Source organism: Rhinatrema bivittatum, chromosome 3, assembly GCF_901001135.1.
Source record: "Rhinatrema bivittatum chromosome 3, aRhiBiv1.1, whole genome shotgun sequence".
NCBI classification, from domain to species: Eukaryota; Metazoa; Chordata; class Amphibia; order Gymnophiona; family Rhinatrematidae; genus Rhinatrema; species Rhinatrema bivittatum.
Genome location: NC_042617.1, coordinates 529,439,146 through 529,458,765, shown reverse-complemented (window position 1 = coordinate 529,458,765; position 19,620 = coordinate 529,439,146). Strand labels below are relative to the sequence as shown.

Genomic DNA, 19,620 nt, shown 5'->3' with positions numbered 1-19,620 from the left:
CAGACAAAATTGTGCATACAGTCGATTTTATATCATTGGTGCACATATGTGTGTATGCTATAAAATGGCCACATCCATTTGCGCAAATCGCTATACATGCGTCCATGTACGCCTGCACGACTGTTTAAAAGTTACCATCCCTGGTTCTTGGGTTTGGAGCGTGGTCCTATGAGCTGTGCCTTTAATATGCTCCCTCCAGCATCGTCTCATCAGTGGAACAGTCTTTTTATAACTACTTTAATGGTAAATTTAGTGCTCATTAACAGGTAAATTTTAAAAGGAGCGTGCGTGTGCCCATAAACGCGCATATTGGGCACACGAGCAAAGATAATGCTTAATTTTATATCAAGCGTGCAAGTATATGTGTATCATTTAAAATATCCCTGCTGCGCATATGTGTGCAGTCTTTACACGTGTACTTGCACAAGTGACCATGGGGGGGGGGGGGGGGGGAGATAGAGAGACAATATAACACTCTATATAGCTCCCACTGTAAGAGGGGCACTTTCAACTCAGGATGAGTGTCGTGGGGGGCCTTTGCAGACCTATGGCAGACCTATGTAACACTGCCCCCCCCCCCAAAAAAAACCAACCCTAAGTTGAAATTGCCCTTCTTATTGTGGGAGATATATAAAGAGTGTCAGATTGTCTCTCCCCACCCTTATTTTTGTTCAGCATCCTCGTGACACAAAATCTCCAGACTTGTGCCTCATCAGGACAAGTAGTAAAGTTATTCTAGGTAACATGGTGCGCGTTGCCATGTTCAGCCTTGAAAAATTTGGGGGGTTATGCATGTAACTGATTTTTCCCTTTTTTTCTCTTCCAGGTTTTTCTGTTTTTTGTCTCTCTCCGCACAGGTTTCTCACTAGCTCCCAAGCTCAACTGACTTCCGGGTTGTGCCCCTCCCCCCTCGGTAACGTGGCCGTCGTCATCGAGGGCTCCCGAGGATAAAGGAACACCAGGGACCCGGAAGGCGCCGCGCGCCACGCACCAAAGGGGCGCAACAAAGGGGCATGCCCCTTTGTACAGCCCCCTCATACACCCGGAGTGAATACAAATGGACAAAGACCACTACCTACCCAACAACAGGACCACACCAACAACCACTAGCCCTACATTCAACATCCAAGGAAGCACAGGAAAAGGTAATTATGCAAACACAAAGACACAACAACACAAATACAATCACAACAACCAAGTAAAAAATAATATGACCACAAACAATCTAATTCCGGTAAAATGTACTAACAGCAACAACTCAAATAAATTAAACAGACTACTAATGATCTCCTTTCTTCTAGTCAATGCACAATCAGTGACAAAAAAATTTCCCATCATCACGGACCTACTATACGACACAAAACCAAAATTTTATAGCAATAACAGAATCATGGCTAAAAAATCAGATGTAGTCTTAAAGAACCAGCTCCCAAACAAAAACTACGAGGTCTTCTCGATTCCGAGAATAAATAAAAGAGGCGGCGGATTAATATTAATTATTGAAAAAATATTTAAAACTATACCGTTGGTCTATAATGCTTTAATTGTGCAAGGTTCATTTCCTTCGTCGGCCAATAGGGCACATGTCACTCTTATTCCGAAGCCAGGGAGGGATCCGCTCGTACCAGCGTCCTATCGCCCCATTTCCTTGCTGAATGTTGACCACAAGCTGTTAGCCAAAATTTTGGCTGACCGTTTGGGCGATATTTTACCCCAGTTAGTCAGCCCAGGGCAGGTGGGGTTTGTCAAGAAGCGTTATGCGCTCACCAATATCAGACGGGTAGTGGCGGCTATGGCGTTGTGTCAACGTTCGGACACGCCCTTTCTTATAGCTAGCCTAGATTCGGAAAAAGCGTTTGATAGGGTAGAGTGGGGCTACTTATTTCGCCTGCTCCCCTTAATGGGGTTTGATGGCTTTTTTCTTCAAGCAATACAGCTTCTATACCACGATCCGGTTGCCCTGCTGTTGGTGAACGGGATGCTATCCGCTCCCTTTCCTGTAAAGCGCGGTACACGACAGGGCTGTCCACTTTCTCCCCTGCTTTTTCTACTAACCTTGGAACCCCTGTTAATAGCTATTCAGGAATCTCCGCTTATTCGGGGTGTACTGTTTCATGTTGGATCTCAAAGGGAGATTTTCAAATATGCCGCCTTTGCAGACGATGTTTTAGTTTTTCTTACGGCACCGCAACGCTCGCTGCCGTTGCTTTTGGATCTTGTTCACGACTTTGGGTCCTTCTCAGGTTTGCGAATAAATTGGGACAAGTCCGAGGCGCTGGCGTTTCCGCCGGGGCTTCGGGAGTCATGGCCCGGTCCTTTTCCGTTGAGGTGGGCTGGACCCTCGATTAAATATCTTGGGATATTTCTGTCCGTTGATTTAACTACCATCTACTCTCTGAATATCGCCGGTCTGCTTACGCGGACACGAGACAAATTGCAGCAATGGCGGGATCTTCCGTTATCCTTGGGGGGGCGAATTAATTTGTTTAAACTGATTCTGTTACCCCAGTGGTTGTATGTGGTGCAAAATTTCCCCTGTGTGATTAAACGTAAGGATTTGCAGACTCTGGATGCTCTTATGCGTGTCTTTCTCTGGAGGGGAGGAAAAGCCCGGATCTCATTGAAGTGGCTTAAATTAAGATGGGGTTCAGGGGGTATGGGGGTTCCGGATCTTTGCTGCTATAACGTGGCGGCCAATTTAAGACTGGTGAGGGATTGGTTGCTGGGGGAATCTAAATTTGTGAGCTATATAGCGGAAAACACATTGGTAGCCCCGCTCGACATTAAATTTGTGCTTATGTGCCCCAGTCGGGCCCTTCCTGGTGCGTTGTCACAGCATATCTTGATTAGCCCGATTAGAAAGGCCTGGCGATTTCTGACAAAGCATCTACATATTCCACTGCAATGTGCGTGTTTGCTACCATTTCTGGGGAATTCGGATTTCTCTCCGGGTTCTGACTCCCGTGGGTTTCGAGAGTGGAAATCAAAAGGCGTGGTTCAAGTGGGACATGTGCTGGATTCCACGGGTGAGATATTTACTTTTGAGGTGTTTCGGGATTTATATGGGTTATCTAACAGTCATTTATTTAGTTATTTACAAGCCAGGCACTACATCCACTCACTACCATTCTTCAATCAATCGCCCGGTCATATACAAGCTCTTAATGGTTTTCTTCACCTTGATAATAAACGAGGGATCTCTCTGTCCATGTTTTATCAGAAATTGCTCCAAGGGTTGGCTACTGATACTGTGCAGGTTTCTGTAGCTCGCTGGGAAAGGGATGGTGCTTTTATAATACCAACAGCTGCTTTCACTGCCTGTATGAAAAATTTGATTAAGGTCACTGGTAATATGTATTATTGGGAAATGCAGCTCAAATTTCTGCGCAGAGCATATGTCACTCCCCAAATTGCTTTTCGGGCACAAATTTCCACATCGGCGACATGCCTGCGATGTGCCTCGGCGCTCGGGACTATGTCACACTTATTTTGGACTTGTCCACATATTCAAAAGTTTTGGGGCAAGATAGTGGACTATTTGAGTCAGCTTCTGCACATTAATCTCCCACTTTCTCCTTACATGCTTTTATTTGACTGCATTCCCCGCCCGCTTGTTCGGGGTTTTGGTCCCCGTTTGTTTGTGAAGAAAGCAGCTGTGGTGGGGAAGAAAGTTATATTGCTTAATTGGCGGGAAGTGGAGGTCCCATCTATTTGGACTTGGCGGATACATCTTCATCGCCTGATGCAAATGGAAAACTTGGATTCGAAGGTGTGCCCGAATCGACGGCGTCGGTTCCTGCAGATTTGGGATGCATATCTTCAAGTTTTACCACATCGTTCCCGAAGTTTGATACTTAACGACTGACTATAGTGTGTACTCATGGCCCAGACTGTACGTGTATGCCTGGTGGGAGGGACTGGAAGAATATATGGAAGTGGTCTTGGGGTAAGGGGGGGGGTGAATTTTAGGGAGGGGGGGGGAAGGGGAAGGGAGGGAGGGATGGGTGGTTAGGAAAAGGAAGTTTGGCGTGAGCAGGTGGGATTCACCCGGACTTTCAACATAGTTGGGGCGGTATAAGGACAATAGCGTTCCTGGTTAAGTTTGGTGTTCATCCATTGGTTTGCTTGTCTATATACCTTAAGGGGAATTACAGATATTGTTCAGGTCTGTGGGAAGGGGGGGGAGATGTATGTCTATAAATGAGCAGTATTTTGGCTGTTTACTGTACTTGGGTCTGCGGCTGTGAAAGTGTCAACACAGTGGGGACCTTGTGTATTTCATTTTGCTCAATAAAAAATTATTTGAACACTAAAACTAAATTACTCTTGATCACAGCGCCAATGAATTATGAAATTGCCCTTTTTGACACTAACCAATTTCAAATCTGCCTGGTCTACTGTCCACCCAGTCTCCCCAAACTAAAGATCTCCCCACTAATAGAATTTTTCACAACTCATCTAAATCCCTCTAAACCCACCATAATATTAGGTGACTTTAATCTTCACATGGACGCCCACCCCCTATCGAACACCTGCCAAACACTATTAGACATAATGACGGCATTAGGTTTCAAACTGATCACAGATAAAACCAACACACAGAGCTGGCCACTCATTAGATCTAACCTTCATTAACAGTAGCCTCCTTGATAACATAAAAACTGAATACACACAAATCCCTTGGTCAGACCACTTCCTCATTAACTCCCAGATCAAGCACACAGGAACATTAAAAAAACAAAACATAGAACCAGCTAAATTCTCAAACCGCCCTCCCTTCAACACAGATATTCTTAAAGACAAACTAATTGAAGAACTAACGCACATCAACTACGCAAATAGCCACAACGCAACAAATGACTGGTTAAATAGAACCACTACTTTAGCCAATGAATTAAGCCCCCTGCAAATAGCCCGCATTAAAGAACCAAAGTTAAATAATCCATGGTATAGTGAACAAATCAAAGAAGTGAAACGGAGCCTCAGAAAGAAAGAAAAAGAATGGAAAAAGAACAAAACAACTGAGAATTTAACAAAGTACAGAAAACAACTAGCATACTACAAAAAATCAATTTTAGACACCAAAAAGAAATACTACAGCTCAAAAATAGAAAAATTTTCAAATGCCAGAACCCTATTTAACATAGTAAAGAACCTAACAAGAGACAATATGAACAAACACTGAACCCTACCAGAGAACCAATGCAATGAAGTAGCTCAATTCTTTAAAGAAAAAATTGAGAACCTGATAAAAAAAAATCCCTATCACTACAAAACAAGAGATTAAGATGCACACTAAAGATGTTAGTAATTGGTCAGAATTTGAGGAGGTATCACAGGTTTAAGTCGAGAAAATGATAAATCAATTGAACCCTGCTACCCATGTAATAGACACCATTTCCGTTACAGAACTAAAAAAACTAGCCAACACAATAACCCCAACACTAACTAAGATCATCAACCTCTCACTAGAAGAAGGAGTAATGCCTGATACCTTGAAAGGAGCCATAATCAAACCAATCATTAAGAAAAGGAACCTTGACCCCCTAAATCTTAACAACTATAGACCAGTCTCCAATTTACCCCTATTAGCCAAGCTAATTGATAAAACAGTACAAAAACAGTTGTCAAACTACATCGAAAGTAACAACATATTATACCCAACACAACATGGTTTTCGCAAACACTACAGTACTGAAACTTTGCTCTTAGCCTTATCAGATACTATCTTAAGAGGTTTTGATACAGGAACACACTACATTCTGGTGCTATTAGATCTCTCTGCAGCATTTGACACAGTAAATCACAAAATACTACTCAATAGGCTGAAAGAAATAGGACTCACTAACAAACCTATAAAATGGTTTGAGTCATACTTAAACAATAGATGTTTCAAGTTCAAATCAAAAATACACTTTCAGACAAAGTCAAACTGTAAACTGGTGTCCCACAGGGATCAGCCCTGTCAGCAACACTTTTCAACATTTATCTACTCCCAGCATGTCACCTACTAGCAGGACTCTGAATCATACATTACATATACGCAGATGATATACAGCTACTGCTACCTATTGTAAACACTATTGAAGAAACAATGAAACTTGCCAATATGTATCTTGAAATAATCAAACAGCTCTTAAATCAGATGGAACTGGTTATAAACATCGACAAAACAGAATTCTTACACCTTGAACGTTAAAACATACATCATATACAACCAACATCCACTATCAAAAATACTCAAACCAATGAGTTAGCAATAAAAGTATGAAATCTAGGAGTAATAATTGACCCCGAGCTAAACATGAAACAACACATCTCACAGAAAATAAAAGAAGGATACGCAAAACTAATGATCCTGAGAAGACTAAAACATCTACTAACGCTAAATAATTTTCGCACAGTTCTACAGGCAATGATATTCGCAAGCACAGATTATTGTAACTCCCTGCTTTTAGGATTACCACAATCCACGATTCGGCCACTACAAATATTACAAAATTCAGCCGCTAGAATTTTGACTGGCAAAAAAAAGAATGATCACATTACAGGAACACTCGCCGATCTACACTGGCTTCCACTTGAACAAAGAATACAATATAAGACACTTTGTATAATTCATAAACTAATACACGATGAAAAAGCAGACTGGCTTAACACTGCACTGCGTGCACATGTCCCGCAAAGAAACCTGAGATCTGCTAATAAGGCTTTACTAACTGTACCCTCTGTCAAATCAGCACGCCTCACGCAAGTAAGGGAAAGAGCACTGTCACTGGCTAGCCCTGTGCTATGGAACACCATGCCTCTCGAAATAAGGCTGCAGAGAAATCTGAAAATATTCAAAACCAATCTGAAAACCTGGCTATTTAAACAAGCTTTTTACAAAGATAAAGATAAGGAAAAAAACAGTTGAATGATAAGGACACACCAAACTAGAAGTTAGTACTTGTAACCTACAAATGCATTTTAATATTAAATCAAATCCGCCTAATATGTTCCTAACAAACAAGCTTAACGTACAACACATAGTGTTTTTTTTATATTAATTTGTTACTGCTCCACGATGGCACATGGTTAATTTATAATCTATACCACTCACATTTTTTCATTATCGTGCCTTTTTGTAAACCGTTGTGATGGTTATCTAACTCAACGACGGTATAGAAGAGTTTTTAAATAAAATAAAATAAATAAATAAAAGTATTGTCCCCACCCCAGAAAGCCCATACCCCGCCCCTTTATTTTTGACGCACACACAGGTATGTATGTGCGTACCTCCTGGTTTCTTAAAATTTGCGGTGCTTGTGCACGGCCCCCATACGCATGTATGGGATCGTTTTTGTGCAAGCAATGCTTTTAAAATCTACCTGTAAATGTATCACACTGGCTCAGGTCACCCACCTATCTACCAAACAAGTATAGCACTGCAGTCTAAACTTTATTCTGCCAATATGCTTCTATATGGTTCTGGAAAGACAACTTCCAAAGGTGAAAGGACATATTTTGTACATGGGTAATGCTTATAGTTCCTCTACTGAAACTGCCAACTTGGAACACTGTGGTAATTGTGATCATGGTTTTAACAATGTGGTCACTTGTCTTCTAAGGACTTTACTAACACCACTGAAAATAGCTGTCAGATTATAATTTTCAGCCATTCTACCCTTCTAAGATGTGAAGACGAAGCAAAGAAGGTTCTGTTAAGTTAATGAGTGTAAGCAATGTGAATAACCAGCAAGAAACCAGTGATACATAGTAAAGGAGCAACCACAGTGGTTGGATAATAGAATTACTCATTCTGTGACACAGTATGACTTTCAATTCTGGCTCAAAGATATAAATCTGTGCCCCTAAGAAACTTTTAATTTTCATCACTAAAACAACTGGATATATTCACTCAGGAATATAGGAGTACATCTCTGGGATCGTATTAAGTGTGATATTGGAAAGAATGTTTTAATTTTCATCACTTTAAAAAATAATTTGCATTTTAGGGCTTTATGATTATATTTATGGAGAAGTAACTACTTAGACACTGCTACAAGCATATATGGGTAGCCTTATAATTCTCCTTATACCTTTATAATCTCTTTTTCTGATTTTCTGCTTTAAGTATTGTATATAGATATAGTGGAACTAGAAAAAGTACAGAGAAGGGCAAACAAAATGTTAAAGGGAATGAAATAGCTCCCGTATGAGGAAAGGCTAAAGAGATTAGGGCTCTTCGGTTTGAAAAAAAGACAGCTTAGGGGAGACATAACAGAGATCTATAAAACCATGAGTGGAGTGAAACAGCAAATGCAAATCAGGTATTTATTCTTTCAAAAAATAAAAAAGATTAAGGGACAATCCATGAAGTTAATAAGTAGCATATTTAAAACAAATCAGAGAAATTACTTTTTCACTCAATGCACAATTAAGCTCTGAAATTCATTGCTGGAGAATATGATAAAGGCAGTTAGCATAGCTGGGTTTTGGTATAAAATGATTTTTATTGAGTGTGGAACAAGTGACATATAAACAGTGGTTACCCTGGAAATCCAGTGACATAGCACATACTGGTATATGGGGAGGCACCACATTTGAGATCAACAGACACTTATTACATTAAACCCATCTTCCCCTTCTTATTCAGAACACAGAACGATGTGGTCAACCCGGGCAGTGAACACTCCAGGGAGGTGCCAGAGATGAAGAGCTCTGATACACCCCTCAGCACCTCTCACCGAAGAAGCTAAAGTCCAAGACCACCGCCTTTCAAAATACAAACTCTAAGTAAACCCCTCCCCGCCTCCCCCTCCCTCAACCCCAGGTCCATCAATTGTAACCCAACAATTGTTCAACAGCTTACAGCGTGGTCTTGACTAGTCCACGAACTGCGATAACCTCACCATATCTAAGTCCAGCAGGCTTTCCAGTACAGTCAGTCATTAAGAATCAGACTCCGAGCATGATGCGGCAGAGCTTGGAGATAGACTTCCCAAGTTCTTAAAAAGGATCTGCGTTGCAGCGGGGATAATTTTGAGGTGAAATTCTCCATTTGCATCATATGGTGGAAGTGTATACGCCAATACGAGGGCGCCGTCAATTCTTTCCAATTGAGCAATATAACTTTCTTCACTACCATCCAGGCCTTCTTGACTAATAAATGCGGATCCGCCCCCCCGAATCAAGGTCTGGGGAATGCAATCAAATAAAATCAGATGCGGAGTAACCAGGATCTGCACCTTCAATAGGTGCTGTAAATACCTCACAATCTTCCCCCAATATAATTGGATCAGTGGGCAAGCCCAAAAGACATGAGATAATGTCCCAACTGCAAGGTAGCAGTGGGGGCAGGTGGTGTCCGGGATTAGTTGCGCATGCCAGGCTAATTGCGGGGAAATAAAGCTCTCCGCAGGAATTTGTATTGCATTTTCCGGAAATACATGTTCCCAGTAGTCTTGATCAAACTCTTCATAAAAGCAGAGAAGGCCGCCATTGAAACAGAACACACTCCAGCTTGTCCCCAGCGGTCAACAGACATAGTATAGATATTTTGCGACTGGCCTTGAAAGAGCCCCTTATAATATCGAGATAGCGAAGGGGAATGCTGTCTCTCCAATTGAAAAAAAGACTCTAAGGTCAGGAAATGGGCCGGACTCTGGGTATCTAGCTTTAAGGACATAATATAATGCTTGAGATGCAAATAGCCAAAGACATGAGCAGCTGTTAACCCATATGTGACTTGCAATGTTGCAAAGAGTAAGAGAGTCCCTTCCGGATCAAGCATATGGCCCAAGTGTGTGATGCCCCGCTGCTTCCAGCCTTGTAAGCTAGTGGATTGAGAACAAGGCAGAAACACCGGATTCCCTTGAATCAGAAAGAGGTAAGAATATCTTCTAGGCAGCCCAAGTCGCTTGGTGAAGAAGAGCCAGGCCCTCCTAATTGGGACAATTAAGGGGCTCTGTGACAGCGCAGAAGGTAACTCCCCACCCGGGCCCATCAAAACAAATTTAAGATCCAAGGGGGCCACCAGAGTCCGTTCTGCCAAAATATTCGTATAAAAGGATGCCCCTAAAATCCTTGCGCGGATGAGATGGAGGTTAGCCACTACACAATAGCGGGCTAAGTCTGGTACTCCCATTCCTCCCTCACCCCACCTCAAAGTTAGCCAGGAAAGTGGTACACGTGCTTTCCTCCCCTGCCAGAAAAAGATGCGCAGCAATTTATTCAGTGTTCCTATATCACTGCGCTTCAGCGATAATGGAAAATTCTGCAACACATACAGGCACTTGGGTAAGAGGGTCAATTTGAACAGATTGATACGCCCTCCTAGAGAAAAAGGTAGATCCTGCCAGCTTTTCCTGGGTATGTCTGAGCAGGCCTGGAATGTTAAGGTCATACATAGCTGCCAGGTCCAGCGACAGGTGCATCCCCAGGTACTTAACAGTATCACCTGCCCAGTGTAGGGGAAAGGGGCCACTCCACTGTTCCCGAAGGGTCCATGGAAAAACCAGGGCCTCGGATTTATCCCAATTGATCCGTAGACCCGAGAAAGTACCATAAACCTGGACCAACTCCAGTAGTGCAGGCAAAGAGTGACGAGGTTTAGTAAGAAAGACCATAATGTCATCCGCAAAAGCGGCATATTTGAAAACTTCCCTCTGTTCCTGAAAGTGAAACAAGAGTCCCTGAATAGCAAAGGATGCTTGAATGGCAAGAAGCAGGGGCTACAATGTCAACAGAAAAAGAAGGGGGGACAGAGGGCATCCCTGGCGGGTACCCCTTAACACCGGGAAGGGGCCAGAATACTGTCCATTTACTAACAAAGAGGTGACCGGGAGTTGTACAATAACCTAAGGGCTTGATAGAAAAACCCCCTGAAGTCCATTAAACCAAAACCCCACTCTACTCGGTTTGAAGGCTTTTTTGGCATCCAAGCTGGCGATGAGATAGGGAGCATTATTCCGAGTGCAAAGTTCCATGGCCACCGCCATTCGCCGAATGTTAGTCAAAGCATAACGCTTCTTAACAAAGCCTACCTGTCCAGGCTTAATCAACTGGGGAGGGATATCACCTAGTCTGTCAGCCAGGATCTTCGCCAACAATTTATGGTCTATGTTTAACAAGGAGATGGGGCGATATGAAGCTGGCTGTAGGGGATCTTTCCCTGGTTTGGGGATAAGAGTCACATGAGCCACATTCCCATGCACCGGAAAAGCCCCCGTAGAAATCAGAGCATTGAACACTAAAGGAAGGAGTTGAGTGAATGGTTCAAGGAGGCATTTATAAAACTCCAAGCTATAGCCATCCGGACCAGGGGCTTTAAACTTTGGGGAATTACGTATGGCCAGCCGTACCTCCTCTTCTGAGATAGGTTTATTCAACCACTCTGTGCAAGAGTGAGAGAGGAGAGCTGAAGATGAGCACAGAAGGCCTCCCATTGGACAGGACTCCACCCCTCGGACTGATAAAGGGTAGAATAGTAGGCCTGAAAAGCTTCAAAAATATCAGAAGTATCGTTGATTATCTGTCCCCCTGAGGTTTTAAGGGCAGAAATATGGCGAGTCCCCTTGGCCGATTTAATTAAATTGGCTAACAGTTTCCCTGATTTATTACCATGTCTATAGAGTTTGTGCTGGTAAAATAAAAGACTGCGTTTGGCCCTCTGATGTAAGAGAGAGTTAATCGCCGTTTAGAGAGCCAGGTATGCCTCTCTATTGGCTTGGGAGTGAGAACCCAACAACGCCTTCTTGGCTTTCTGAAGTTTCCCAGTGAGGGTCAACAGCCGGTTATCCTCCTATGTGCCAAGTAAGAGATGATGTCTTCCCTCACCACGACCTTGGCTGTGTTCCAAAACAAAATGGGGTCCCCACTGTGCTGGGCATTGAGTGTTGCAAAATCTGCCCATTTCTCCCTTAGAAAGCCCTGAAAAGAGCAGTCATCGGCCAAAAAGTAAGGAAAGCGCCAATGAAAAGCTGAGAGTGTGTTGGGGAGCAATGCCAGCTCCACCTATACCGGGGCATGGTCCGAGAGGAAGATGTCTCCAATCCCAGCATCTAAAACTTTGGAAAAGGAATGCGTACTAACCAACAAATAGTCAACTCTGGAATGCATCGCATGCGCTCTGGAGAGATGAGTGAAATCTCTCTCAAATGGGTGGAGAGTGCACCATGAATCAGCTAGATGCAATGTCTCTTCCAACAAGCGGATCCCTCTGCCAGAAACCGCCACCCTGTGGGCAGAAGAAGACCTATCCCACTCAGGGTCTCTAAGCGCGATAAAATCTCCCCCCACCACCACCAATTGATCCATATAAGAAAGTAATAATTTGTGCAAGGTCTGAAAAAAGGAGGCCTGCTGGGAGTTCGGGGCATATATGTTACATAGCACCAGAGGAGTCTGGTTAATCTTAGTCTCTAAAATGAGGTATCAACTCTGTGGGTCTTTAATCTCTGAATCTGCAAGGGGAGGTTCTTGCGAATTAACACCGCCACCCCTGCCGATCTGGTGCTTGCAGATGCAAAGTGTACCGAATCCACCCAATTTTGGCGAAGCTTCCTATGTTCGAGATCAGTCAAATGCGTTTCCTGGAGGAAAGCTAAATCTACTGATTTCCGTTTCAGTGTCTGGAGAATCTTGGACCATTTAACAGGTGAATTTATTCCACATACATTCCAGGAAATCAATTTATTGCCATGACTAGCCATCTATCCTGTACCGTAGAGTTTTGAAAATACATTTTTCCATATCGAGAGGAAGGGTGGCCATCCCAGCATTGACCACCCCCTCATTGCCAGTATCTACCACAGCCCGCTGACCAGATTCATGCCATCACCTATAAGGTGTCCAGGACCTGTGCCCACCCCTCCCCATGCCCACCCACCCCCTCCCCATACCTTCCCCCTCCACCCCACTTCCCCAGCCCCCTGATTCCTACCATACCTAACCCCAACGAATGAGATCACTAAGACGCTAAAGGCACCTCCCCTCCCCCACCAACCCCCTCTCCGCTCATCCTGACAATAAATTTTGAAACCCTGAGATATACCAAATCCAGAGAAGAGAAAGAAGGCCTCACTGGCACAAAGAATCGGTCATCACTTATACAGCAACATATATTCTAAATGATTTGTGTAACATAACTTGAACCAGTTACTTACAAAAGTACAGATAGGATACAAGTGTTATGGCAAACAGTAAACCTGTATGGGAGGTTGAAAGGCTCACCAGGCCCCAGAAAAAAACAAAGACCAACTGTGAGCTTTATCTCTCCCAAGAAATCATCAAGCACAATGAGGCTGCATGGCTCGCTGCTTCACCTTGTGGCTGATCTGGAGCAGGGCCCTCCCTGCTGGCTCTCCGTTGTCGGGCCAAGCGTGGCGATATATTCCCGGAGGTTTCCCGCTTCAGAAAACCAGTGGGGTCCTCCTGGTGCGGCCACCTGGACTCTCGCCAGGTACACAATGACTGCAAACTGGCCCAGGTTGTGCAATTGCGAACAAAGCGGAGAGAGCACCCGCCTTTGTGCTGACAGGGCTGTTGAAAAATCAAGATCTTTTTCCCCTCAAAGAGCAACGATTTCCCTCTGCGAACCACTTGCAGAATTTCAGTCTTATGTATATAATTCAGGGTCTTTATGATGATCACTCGCAGCTTCTTCTGCTGTGCTCGCTTCTGGCCCAATTGGTGCGCTCGTTCTATGCGCAGGGGGCCATGCTCAATGGAGAGAGATAGTTCCCGGGACAGCCAGTGCTCTATCAAATTAGGGAGGTTGTGTTCCTCCAAGGTTTCCGGAAGGGCAACGAGACGGAGATTGGAGTCCCGGGACCGATTCTCCAGATCCTCGAGGCGCTCGGTGTGCCGGGCGATTGCGGCCTGCATCGCTGTCACGTCTGACTGCGGGGTGTGTACGCCATCTTCTGCCTCCGACACTCTCTGCTCCAGCTCTAGAAATCGCGCATTGTAGCCCGCGATCGAGGAGGTAAGCTCACCGAGCTGATTGGAGAGTTTTTTAAACTCGGGCTCAAGGGCCTCCACAACTGCCGCCCAGATATCTGCCCAGTTCGCCGGCACTGGAGACTCTGCAGCCCCGATGTCATCATCTGAGACCGTGTCGGTAGGCTGCGTCTGCTCTCTGTTCAGCTCTCTTTCTTTCTTTGCCGTCCGCGTAGACATGATTAGCAGCGCTTGACTCCGGCAGCTTTTATTGGCCAAATTGCCATGTCAGGGCTCAGCTGAGGCCCAAAATTGGCGGTGGATGGGGTTAGATAGGCGAGCTGGGAGCCAGAGAGGGCTAGCTACATCCGCTCCCCTTCACAGCATCACGTGATCTCCAGCTGGGTTTTAAAAAAGTCTGGATAGTTCCTGGATGAAAAGCCCATAAACCATTATTAACCAGTTAGATTTGGGGAAAGCCACTTTTTATCCTTTGATGTAAGCAACATGGAATAGATCCATTTGGGATCCTGCCAGGTTCTTGTGACCTAGAATGTCTACAGTTCTGAAAAGAATACTGGACTGATCCAGAATAGCAGTTCTTATGTTCTGTAACCAGAATCCTTCAATACTACAGTTTATTCTATAAAATATTCTCCTGCATCTGGAAGCTTTATTTCTTAAAGGGCCAATGCAAAAAAAAAAAAAATGCACTGAAAGCGAGCGCTGAGTATTCAGTGCCTGCTTTCCTAACGTGCCCCCAGGCTCCTCTCCTGGGGGTGCCATGCAATATTAAAATTAGGGGTTGCGCTGTCAAGGAAGCGCTAGGGTCAATTGCATGCCCCTAGCGCCTCCTTGACAGTGGGCGCCCGGGAGAAGTCGGCTGTCTGCCAGCTAAGAAAACGGATGCTGAATTTATCGGCAGCTGTTTTCCTAATTGACTCACGGCCACAGGTTCGGAAAATGGACGCTGGTTAAATGAGTGTCCATTTCCCGAATCTGACCGCTGGCACTTTAAAAAAATCTTTCATTCCTCCAACTTAATATCACCATGATATTAAGTCGGAGGATGTACAGAAAAGCAGTATTTTCTGCTTTTCTGTACAACTTTATGGGGATGCTCAGAAATTAATGCCTGCTCTGGTAAGACGTTAATTTTTGAGTGCAAAAATGTGCGTATTGGACGTACATTTTTTTTTTTTTGCATTTGGGGGGACTAACTAATAGTCTCATCAACATGTATTTGCATATGATGAGTGCTATCAGTTTCACAGTGCGTTGGACGTGTGTTGTGGAGGCGCTAATCCCCTTTTAGCATAAAGGGTTGTGGATGCGCCTACACAATCCACGTCCAACTGTGGATTAAACAGTGCACTTGGCTGAGTGCATTGTATTGCACTGGGCCCCAAAGCCTGAGCGCTAAGCATCCTGAGGTGACTCATGTGCATTAGAGGATTAACACAGGTGGATTTGTAAATCACTGTTGGTGACATCACTCAGCTAAAGCTGTTTATCTCCCCTTCCCACTTTGCTTATGAATTTAGGTTTTGAAATGGGAGATTAATGTTATGTGATCTGCTGACTTACCTTTGCTAGCCTGCCATGTTCCAGACAGTCTTGTAGGTCAAGCTTATCATTGACTGTGGATACCAGTGGCCTAGGAGGAAATAAAAGACATTACTAACAGACTTTTTAACTCTCTGAAGAGAATAAAATTGAACAATATACTTCTTACTGAATGGTGCAGACTGAAAAATAAAACAAGCTCAAGAGCCACAGAGTCTACATTAGCTGAGTACCTCACTTTGTTCAAATATACACAGCACAAACCAAATACAGAATAAACTGATCATGAAATGAGCAGACAAAAACTGAAATGAAAACCTCTGGAAGCCAGATTCTGCATTTAGTAGTATAACAGTGGAGAAATAGAAACAGAAATACATTTCTCCGTGGACAAGAAGGATAAGCTCATAAGTGGGTGAAGTCATCAAACCGCAGAGAGAGAAAAGTTCTCTCAAAGCTCATAAAGACCAATAAAGCCTTTCTGAACACACATGGACTTTCTCGTACAACCACCCACCATGTGAGTCTCCTCAGTCTTTTTTCCTTCCACTCTTGCCCACAGATGTAAATTTACTGTTTTTGTATTTTTTTTCAGCTGCTTGTTTTTTTCCTTTCTTGCTTTACTATTCTTTATTTTTAGCTAGTCTCCTAAAAAAATAAAATAAAAATTAATTCAATTTCTTTTTTAGCAATTAACAAGAATTCCCTTTTTTCAAAATTGGGTTCTATATCACTTCAATATTTTCCAAAATGTTGATTTTGAAACTGGGCTTCAACAGATGTCTTAAATGCACTAAAATTTCTTTGACAGACTTCCGTGATCGCTCTATGAGAAATCATGGGTCTTCTCATAATATACCATTATACAATAATATACCGTTGTGCTTTCATGATCCTCAGGACCAAAAGATCCAGAAGGCACACATACTGGGACTTTTTAGAATCACCTTACTCTTCTGCACAAAGGAGAATTTCTACATATTAGGTAGATCCTAATATGGAACCTAACATTGTATAGTTACACAATGTTAGGTTCCTTATTAGGATCTACCACTCAAGAAAGATCTAGGCGTCATAGTGGATAACACATTGAAATCATCGGTTCAGTGTGCTGCGGGAGTCAAAAAAGCAAACAGAATGTTGGAAATTATTAGAAAGGGAATGGTAAATAAAACGGAAAATGTCATAATGCCTCTGTATCGCTCCATGGTGAGACCGCACCTTGAATACTGTGTACATTTCTGGTCGCCGCATCTCAAAAACAATATAGTTGTGATGGAGAAGGTACAGGGAAGGGCAACCAAAATGATAAAGGGAATGGAACAGCTCCGCTATGAGGAAAGACTAAAGAGAGGTTAGGACTTTTCAGCTTGGAGAAGAGACGGCTGAGGGGGGATATGATAGAGGTGTTTAAAATCATGAGAGGTCTAGAACGGGTTAATGTGAATCAGCAAATGTTGCTTACCTGTAACAGGTGTTCTCACAGGACAGCAGGATGTTAGTCCTCACATATGGTGACATCATCAGGATGGTGTCCAATCACGGAAAACTTCTGTCAAAGTTTCCAGAACTTTGACTGGCCCCTACTGGGCATGCCCAGCATGGCACTAACCCTGCAGCCAGCAGGGGTCCCCCTTCAGTCTTATTTGAAAGCTACAGGCAGTGCCAAAAAATAAAATAACAAAACGTTACGAACCCAACACCGCGGGGCGGCGGGCGGGTTTCGTGAGGACTAACATCCTGTTGTCCTGTGGAGAACACCTGTTACAGGTAAGCAACATTTGCTTTCTCACAGGACAAGCAGGATGGTAGTCCTCACATATGAGTGAGTACCAAGCTGAGGATGTCCAAACATGCATCAAATGTACCCAAAGGCGTGCAACAGGCACAACAACTGGGGTGGAAATTTGGTAGAGGGCATCCTGAACCCTACCGGGCAGGCAGGAGGGTGTAGGTACATCATGTTGTAAATAGGTTACGAAGGACAGACTGGACGAAGATGGAATCTTGTCTTCCGGCTTTGTCCAAGCAATAGTGGGCTGCAAAGGTGTGGAGAGAACTCCAGGTAGCAGCCCTGCAAATGTCAGGAAGCGGCACTGATCGTAGGTGTGCTACTGAAGTCGCCATGGCCCTCACAGAGTGTGCTTTAACACGGTCTTGGAATGGAATGCCCACTTGCTGACAGCAGAAGGAGATGCAGTCCGCCAACCAGGAGGAGAGAGAGTCTGCTTACCCACAAGGCTTCCCTAACTTGTTAGGGTGGAAAGAGACGAACAATTGAGTGCTTTCCCTGTGGGCAGCTGTACGGTCTAGGTAGAACGCTAGAGCTTGTTTACAGTCAAGGGTATGCAGAGCCTGTTCTCCTGGGTTGGCATGGGGCCTGGGAAAAAAGGTAGGTAGTATGATTGATTAATTGAGATGAAAATCCGAAACTACCTTAGGTAAGAATTTAGGGTGAGCGCGGAGTACCGCCCGGTCTGCGAGCTGAAGTGATAGCCAAAAGAAAAATCACTTTCCATGTGAGATATCGAGGGTCACAGGAGTGAAGAGGCTCGAATGGTGGATTTCATGAGCCGACCCAAAACCAGATTAAGGTCCCAAGATGGAGCCGGAGGATGCAGTGGAGGCTTGATGTGGAGCAAGCCCTTCAAAAAACGTGTTACAAGGGGTTGTACTGATAAAGGGACATCCCCGACACCTTTATGGAAAGCGGCTACCGCACTGGCATGCATTCTGATGGAAGACGTCTTAAGACCTGCCTCTGACAGATGCCAGAGATAGCCCAGAAACTTCGGGATTGGACAGGAAAAGGGGTCAAGGGACTGAGAAGAGCACCATGACGTGAACCTTTTCCATTTGTAAGAGTAAGATTTTCTCTTGGAAGGCTTCCGTGAAGCAATCAAGATACGGGAAACTGGTTCAGAAAGGTTAAGTGGCTGAAGGATTAACCTTTCAACATCCATGCCGTCAGGGACAAGGCTTGAAGATTGGGATGGTGTAGGCACCCGTCTTTTGAATGAACAGAAGTGGGTCCTGTCCCAAGGGAATGTGCCTGCGGATGGAGAGATCCTGTAGTATTGGAAACCACACTTGGCGTGGCCAGTGAGGTGCTATCAGGATCATGGTTCCCCTGTCCTGAAGTAACTTCATGAGAGTGTTTGAGAGAAGAGGAAGTGGAAGGAATGCATAGAGCAGACCGGTTGCTCATGAAAGTAAAAATGCATCTCTGGGCTGAGAGTATTTGCTGCGAATGAGAGAGCAGTGGTTCTCCACTTTGCAGTTTTGAGGAGACGTAAAGAGGTCTATCCAAGGATATTCCCATTGTTGGAAGATGGAGTTCGCTACCGAGGGGTTGAGTGACCACTCGTGCGGTTGAAAGACGCGACTCAGCTTGTCTGCCAGCACATTGTCCACTCCCGGCAAGTAGGTGGCCCTGAGGTACATCAAATGGGAGAGGGCTTCTGCCCAAATCTGCGCAGCTTCCTGACACCGAAGGAAGGAGCCTGTGCCTCCCTGCTTGTTGATGTACCACATGGCCACCTGGTTGTCCGTCTGAATTAGGATGACTTGATTTGAGAGGCAATCCTGAAAAGCCCTGAGAGCATATCTTATTGCTCGCAGCTCCAGGAAATTTATTTGGTGTTTGGCTTCCTCTGGAGACCAAGAGCCTTGTGTCTGCAGATCGGCTACATGGGCTCCCCACCCGAGGTTGGAAGCATCGGTGGTGAGAATGATTTGAGGATTCGGAACCTGGAAGGGCAATCCCTGGAGGAGATTGGTCTGATTTTTCCACCAGGCGAGAGACAGACGGAGTGAGTCGGTGACGTGGACAATGGCCAACAGAGGCTGAATAGCTTGAATCCATTGAGACCTCAGAGTCCAGTGCAAGAGTCTCATGGCCAAGCGGGCCATTGGTGTGACATGGACTGAGGATGCCATGTGTCCCAGGAGGACGAGAAATTGGCGTGCAGTCGCAACGTGTTGAGACTGCAGCTTGTGAGCAAGAGACATGATGGTCAGTGCTCGTTGTTGAGGCAGGAAAGCCTTTGCCTGTAAGGTGTCCAAATCTGCCACAATGAACGACAAGGTTTAAGATGGGACTAAGTAGGATTTGTCGTAATTGATGAGAAA

At 44.4% G+C, this 19,620-nt stretch overlaps 1 protein-coding gene across 2 annotated transcripts in view; it reads right to left on the bottom strand.

Annotated features, from left to right (window-relative positions):
* Positions 1-19,620, bottom strand: part of DNMT3A (DNA methyltransferase 3 alpha) — a 502,482-nt gene that overhangs the window by 70,609 nt on the left and 412,253 nt on the right. For both annotated transcript variants that reach the window (XM_029596281.1, XM_029596280.1), the window contains exon 16: positions 15,511-15,580. In XM_029596281.1, coding sequence (XP_029452141.1) covers positions 15,511-15,580 — 70 coding nt within the window. The remainder of the gene's footprint in view (positions 1-15,510; positions 15,581-19,620) is intronic.